The sequence below is a fragment of the Emys orbicularis genome, chromosome 7 (assembly GCF_028017835.1).
Source record: "Emys orbicularis isolate rEmyOrb1 chromosome 7, rEmyOrb1.hap1, whole genome shotgun sequence".
Taxonomy (NCBI): Eukaryota; Metazoa; Chordata; order Testudines; family Emydidae; genus Emys; species Emys orbicularis.
This window is the reverse complement of record NC_088689.1, coordinates 100565001-100572500: the sequence shown is the minus strand read 5'-3', so window position 1 is coordinate 100572500 and position 7500 is coordinate 100565001. Positions and strand designations below refer to the sequence as shown.

General features: G+C 52.5%; 1 protein-coding gene across 1 annotated transcript in view; it reads left to right on the top strand.

Moving 5' to 3' along the window:
* Positions 1 to 7500, top strand: part of MACROD1 (mono-ADP ribosylhydrolase 1) — a 209950-nt gene that overhangs the window by 146355 nt on the left and 56095 nt on the right. The window contains exon 4 of the mRNA XM_065408286.1: positions 2415 to 2444. Coding sequence (XP_065264358.1) covers positions 2415 to 2444 — 30 coding nt within the window. The remainder of the gene's footprint in view (positions 1 to 2414; positions 2445 to 7500) is intronic.

The window sequence follows — 7500 nt, the reverse complement described above, 5'->3', positions numbered from 1 at the left end:
TGAAGAATCCAGTATCAGTTGTGCCAGGGACTACACAGGCCCTGGCCAAGATTAGGGTCCCCATTGTGCCAGGCGTAGCACAGACACATACTAAGGGACAATCCTGCTGATTTAGAGGAAAGAGCACCCCCTACTGAGCCTCCCACCCTGCTCCCTGCAGCATATCACCCCCTAGTGCTGCACTGGGGAACTGGGGTCAGCACTGACTTGGGGGGAGAGCACCCCTTACTGAGTCACTCTGAACACTTCACCTACCCCTGAACGTTCCCAAAATGCTGCTGCTCCTCCAAACAGCTTCTCACTGCCGGGGAGGAAAGGGGGGCAGGTAAAACCTCCATGCCAGGAATATAACCAGGGGATTCAATTGCTCTGCCATAGGAAGCCTGATACAGACAGGGGACCTGCCCGTAGCAGCCCTCCCCTGCCCGGGTTCAGAGAGTTCTACACAGGGGGGTCCCCATGCATCCAAGCATGGCGGGGATGGGGAAAGACTGACAGCCTCCATTCATTTCTAGCGCCGGGTTTGGGGTGACGGGGGAGCTGATAGATTAAATGTTGGTGGTCAGATTGGCTCTTGCTGGCATTAGGGGCAGACCCAGCTGGGAGATGGGCTCTCTGGATGTCTGACAGAGGGGTTAGGGTGATGGCACCCAGGACAGCCGGCCCATTCTCCGTCAGCAACCTGGGTCAGTGTCAGTCAGTCGCTGGTACTGCCCAAGATGGTGAGAATATGGAGTAACCCCACCACACTCAGTTCTGCTCACACGGGTCGGAATCAGGTGTCACTCCATCTGGTTTGATTGTGCTCAGACTGGTGTAAATCAGGAGGCACTCTGGAGAAGGAAGTGCAGTTACACCCTAGGTAGATGAGTGGAGAACAGGAACCCTACATTAGCGAAAGGGGTCAGAAAAGTGAAGAGAAACTCTAATGGATGAGTTTTGGTAGAATATGTATAAACAGCCCCCGCGCCCTGCCCCAGATGTGGCTGCATCTCAGTGTGGGGCCAGGGATCTCTGTGTAAACAGCTCCCACTCCAGAGGCAGCTGCTTGTCAGCACAGGACAAGGCATCCCTATATAAACAGCCCCCTGACCCCACCCCACCACATCTCAGCTCCAGACTTGTTATCGTTGAGCAGTTTGTAAAGCTCATCAGAGCCCAGGCCTCGTTAGAGGGGATCAGTCAAAGCTAGCCTCTCCCTTGCTGGGGTTGGAAACAGATAAATTTCCGCTTCTCATTCATGCCCTGGCAATTTGCTGATGGTTTAGCACCTGTTACCGGGGAGTTACCTTGGCAACGGGAGCATCGCATCAGACTCCTGTCACCTTGGAAACACCCCTCTCACATTGAAAGCCTGTCTGGCTCCTGTAGTCAAGCCCGGAGCCCCATAGTGCCATGGCTATAGCCAGGAGACCCAGAGAATGTCTGCAACAGCTGGGGCAGGGCAGTGGGGTCTAGCGGCTAGAGCAGGGGGGTGCTAGGGTTCTATCCTCAGCTCTGGGAGGGGAGCAGGATCTAATAGATTACAACAGGAGGGGCTGGGAGTCAGAACGCCTGGGTTCTGTCCCCAGCCACCTCCCGCTCTCTGTGCCTCCGTTTCCCCATCCGTCAGTGGGGAAAACCACTGACCTGCCTCCTTCGATTGGCATCTGTGCGACCCCCAGTGGAGGGGACCAGGGGCCATGGAAAGATTGTCATGGGGCAGTTATCACAGCCAGGCCCATGTGTACTTCCCCTGCCTTGGAAGGGGAAAGGGCTCCCTGCAGAGGATAATTGTCCTGAGTGCCCTGGAGCTGCAAAGGGGCATCTTTCCTCACTGCCAGCCCCGTCCTCCCCATCTTTATAGGAACGGGTAAACAGAGAACTCCTGTAATGCAAAGTGGCCCCAGAGCAGACATCAGCCAAACTGCCAAATGCTAAGTGCCCATGATTAATTGGTTCGTGTTTGTAAAGCATCTTGGAAATCTAAAGCACTCTGTGGTCTTGACCCCCCACCACACCGCAAGCCAGGCAGAGAACCCAGGCGTCCTGGCTCTCAGCCCCCCACTACCCACCCCAGGAATAGAACCCAGGAGTCTCAACTCCCAGGCTACTCTGCTGTCTAACCCACCAGACCCCCCCACTCCTCCCCCAGGCCCGGGAGAGAACCCAGGAGTCCTGACTCCAACCCCCTGCTCTAACCCGCTAGAGCGAGACCCCCCACTCCTCTCCTCGAGCTGGGGAGAGAACCCAGGAGTCCTGACTCCTGTCCCCTCTCTCTGTTTCATTGGCTTTAAGACCTTCCCCCATGCGTACAAGGGGCCTGCCGCAGCCATGTGCTCAGAAATCTCCATGCCATGCCTAGGGCTGTGTGTGATAACGTCTCTCTAGCCAGTGTCCTTTTAATAACTTGGGATCTCTCTGTCTCTTTGCAGCTAACAGCTCCCTGCTTGGAGGTGGTGGTGGTGAGTGTGAAATTTAAACCTTTGCGCTGGAGTTTTTTTGTTGGGAGGAACAAAAAAATCAATATTGAATTTCTTTGAATTACTGACACGTGTTGAAGTGTGAAGGGAGAGAGATTGAGAGCGCCCGTCTCTGGCGCTGCACTGAGACCCCGGGTTCCTGGGTTCAATTCCTGACCGTGGACAAGTCCCTGCCCCACTCTGTGCCTCAGTTTCCCCTCCTGCTTTTGTCTGTTTACATAACAAGCTCTTTGGGGCAGGGACTGCCTCTGGCTGTGGGCTGCTCTGCACACAGTCTGTGTCCTGGTAGAACTCCGTCGGGTGTGAGGGGCAGGTTCTTTAGCGATCTAGTTATAGCGGCACGAGATTGGATGCAGTTATACAGGTATAAAAGTGCCTTAAACAGCCGTGTTGCCTAGTGGTTAGAGCCCTGGAGACACTGACCTCCCTGCAGGGCCGCCGAGAGCGGGTTCGGGCCCCGGTGAAAAAAAATTTTTGGGCCCCCCCAGCAAGGGCGGACCGGCTAAACAGGGCCGACGAGAGGGGGGGGAAGCCGGGGCCGGAATTTTTTCGGGCCCCCCAGCAAGGGCGGACCGGCTAAACAGGGCCGACGAGGGGGGGGGAAGCTGGGCCCTGGGCCCCCTTCCGGACCGCTGGGCCCGGGTAATTTGTACCGGCTTCCCCCCCTCTCGTCGGCCCTGCCTCCCTGGGTAAAGCACTGGGAGATCTGCTGATGAAAGCGCCATAGAAGAGCTAGGGATTGTTGTTATACGAGCACAGCTTGCTCCCCTTCCCTTTCCTTATGAGCATAGCTAGATTGGGATAAAGCACATTTGTCCCGGTCTAACCACGTCCACACTAGGGGGACCCCTCACACTGCTTTAACTAGACTGGCAGAGTTAAAGCCACGCTTAAGTGTCTGTGCAGCGCCCAGCACAATGGGGGCCCTGACCTAGGGTGTGTATGGGGTGGGTGGAGGGATGGATTCCCATTCTAAACTTCACCATTCATAGCCGCTGAAGGCAGGACAAGCCGTAATGGGCTTGATCTGCAGCAAGGGAGAGTTAGGTCAGATGTAAGGCAGAACTTTCGGACTCTAAGGGTAGCGCAGCTCTGGAATGGCCTTCCAGGAGAAGTTGGATTCCCCGTCACGGGAGGGTTTCAAGAACAGGCTGGACAAACACCTTTCAGGGACGGTGGAGGTTTATTGGCCCTGCCTCAGCACAGGGGGCCAGACTAGCTGACCTCTCCAGGTCCCTTCCAGCCCTACATTGCTCTGATCACATAAAAGTGGCTTAAAGAAAGAAGACCTGCTTAGCAGGTCGTCCCCTCACCCCCCCCACACACAGTACAACCTGCCCAGACCCAGGGCTCCCTCAAGGTTTCTCTAGTCCACGGTCAGACTTGGCTTTGACATGGTGCCCGCAGAGTCCCTCTCTGCCAGGACATGAGTGAGAACGGGGTTCTGCTTGGGCAGAGACGGCTTGGCCATTCACGCCGGCCTGCACAGCAGCCAGAGTCCGCATGGAGGGGACTAGGGTCGGTTACGGACATATGCGCGCACACACACACACACACACACACACACACACACACACACACACACACACACACACACACACACACACACACACACACACACACACACAGAGCCTGTCTGTCCCTCTTCCACGCATAGTGTGTTACATGCCCTGTCACTTCACTTGATTTTCACAGGGATCCTTCACCCGGTGCTGAGATGCAGCTGCCTCTAGGGAGGGAACACGGGGGCTGCTTAACAGTACAGAGCAACACTACACAACAGCTTAGTGCAGGAAGAGAATAGCGTTGTATCCAACTGAATGTGGTGGTGGGAATTTAAGGTGGGAGACTTGAATGTGACTCCAGGACTAACACTAGCTTTGCGAGTGCTCTCTCTGAGCCCCCCACCCCCTTTCCTGCAGCACAGCACCCCCTAGTGGGGGGCCTGAGGGCAGCGCTAACTGAGGGTCAGTGCTCGCTTCTGAGCCCCCAGCCCTGCTCGCTCCAGCACACTGCACCCTAGCACCACACTGGGCCGCTGGGATCAGCACTGCCCATGAGGAGAGGAGTGCCCCTTCCCGACCCCCCACACCACTGGGGCATCGAGGCTAGTGCTGACCCCAAGCTTAGAGCGCCCCCACTGAGCCTTCTCCGCTCACCAGCATGACGGCCCTGGGTCACCCAGCAAGCCCTGCTTAGCAGCCGTTTCACAAAGTCACAGCCCAAGGTGGTGGTGTTGGGAGCCTGAAGCAGAGAATGGAATGAAGGGGAAATTAATGACCCAGGAAAACAAACAACCCCCGCCCAGCCCTGCCCGCTCCGGGGCCTCCTCATTGCCAGCCGTAACGGCTCCCTTATTTATCCCTGACCTCAGAGATCCCATTTTATTTCTACTTTTAAAAGGCCTGGAGTTGTCACTCGATGATAAACGGTGCCGGGTGGGATTTATCCGCCACCCCATTAACATGTGACCTCTCCCATCGCAAATACTGCTGACAGCGGGTACAGCATTCAGCCTCCCGCCATGGCAGCAGGATGGGGGGGAAGAACCTGGCCTTTTGGATCGGCAAGGTTTGCAGAGCACAAGATCAGTAGAAGTGGGAGCTCGACAACCTGAATGCAGCAGACCTGTGTCCGTGTGCACTGAGGGAGTGTTCCCATGTCGTGTAATGCGAGTCCAGATCACTGGTGGTAGGCATCTGTCTGTCCCCATACACCTTTATCTTTCTGTCATTCTACACATTCCTATCTATCTATCTATCTATCTATCTATCTATCTATCTATCTATCTATCTATCTATCTATCTATCTATCTAGCATAGTACCTTAGCACTGTAGCTCTGGGTATGAAACAAGTGTTAGTTTAAATTCCTAGTTGCATCCCTGCATGTCAGTGGTACCTGGCTCTCCTCTTTAATTCTGACCCTAAAATGATGTGTAGTGTTTGCTGTGTGGCTTTTATACTATTGCTGCGCCTCACCCCAGAGGTGGCTGCATTTCAATGGTGTGGTCACGCTGATGAAAAACGTAAATGAGAATTAGTCCCTTTAAAGACTGTAAAGGCTTTCCAAGTTCATTTGAAAATAAGGCTTTATAGAAATGGAGGCTTAGCGGGGGTGGATTCAAATCCCATTTACGCAGGTGTCAGTCTGGAGTCACTCCAGATTTAAACCAGAGCACAGGAGTTTGTTGTGTTTCCTAAAGGACTTCAGCGCTGACATTAAATGTAGACAGGTTTCAGAGTGGCAGCCGTGTTAGTCTGTATCAGCAAAAAGAACAAGGAGTACTTGTGGCACCTTAGAGACCAACAAATTTATTTGAGCATAAGGGTAAAATTTTCAAAAGGACTTACATGATTTAGGAGCCTATATCTCATTTTCAAACATGACTTGTATTGACTTTCAATGACTATTAAGGTACCCAACTCCCACGGCAATCAATGAGAGTTAGGCACCTACATACTTTTGAGGATTTGGGTCTCAATGCCTGAGCCACTTTTGAAAATGGGACTTAGCCACTTTTGAAAATTTGACCTTAAGTGACTTGTCCAAGGAGCCTGTGGTACAGCTAGAAATAGAACCCAGATGGCCTGAGCCCCAGGCCCACCCCTCAGACTCTCCAGCCTTGCCGTTTGTTGCTCTCTTGCGTTGACTAAGCAATAGCCAGAAGTATTCAGTCTGAGGGGATTTTTAAACCCTAATCAGCAAAAATAGCAAAAGAACAAATCAATTTCTATATCTCCGAAAGGATGCACGTAGATCTCCCAGTAAATGAGAAGTGACAGGGCTCGCTTAGACGCATGGCGAGATTTATGCGAGCAAGATGGGCTCTCTGACAACTCGGAAGGACTCCTGCCACTACCCAGAGCTAAATATAACTCGTATAAATTCCCCTGTCGAGACACATGTGTATCTGTGTGTGAGAGCAGTAACACCTGGCCATGCAATCAGCCTGGGTGTTAAATACAGGCCGGGATATTCAAAAAGATCCAGAGGGATTTAGGTGCTTTGACTAAAAATGTTGAGTGTCTAAGTGACTTAGGGGCCGCTGTCCTTTTTTCATAAATGACTCAGGCATGTAGAGGTAGAGCTGATGGGGAATTTTTGATAAAACGTTTTTGGCCAAATACGCCCATTTGTTGAAACTGTTCACGGTGCAAGAAAATTGGTCAAGATTTTGATTTTCCTCCCAATTCGGGGCAGGGGAAATTTTCAGACTCTCAAAATATTCAGAGAACAGGAAAACTGTTTTCCACCAAGTTCTGCTTCAGAGCTGAATTCGTGCAATTAAGAGCCATTGGGTGTTAACTGGACTTAAGTTTCTTTTGAAAATAGGATTTAGGCCTCTAAGACATTTAGATGCTTTGGACACTGGTATCCTTAGGCACCCAGGGGCCGGATTTACAAAGGTAGGGAGTTGTCTTAAGATGCAGACAGGCACCCAGTGCAATTTTCCCAAGCCCCTAGGTACTAAGTCTTGTAATCACTGGGAGTTGGGCACCTGCCCAGCCAAGTGTTGGCAAAGCCTTTGGAAGAATCTGGTTGTGTTCGTTTGGATGCCTAAACAGGAGCTACGATCCGTGGGAAATCCAGCTTCAATGAGGGCTCTGATCTCGGTCAGGGACTGTGCAGCACCTGGCACAATGAGGGCTCTGATCTGTGCTATCACAATACAGCTGGAGCTGGCCCCTTCCTGTCCATGCGGTGCTGAGAACACAGGAGCTGTGAGGGCTGTGTTGGAGCCCTCTCCCCATGTCATTCTGTTGTTCTGTCCATTAGTCCACTCTCGCAGGAGATTTATGGGGATTTTTTGTAAAACAGCAGAGTTCTGAGGTCCTGCATTTTAACACCAGGCTCAGATTTATGGCACTTAGTGGCGGGTGAGTGCATTAGAGGAAGGGCCATGTTCCCCCCCGCCTTGGCCTCTCTCTTTAATTTGATTGCAAAACAACTTTTAAGGGTGGAAAATAAAATCCAAGCAAAGGCACTTGATTGTTCTTCCCGACAAGGACATTTAGGGACGGAACACACCACGCTCG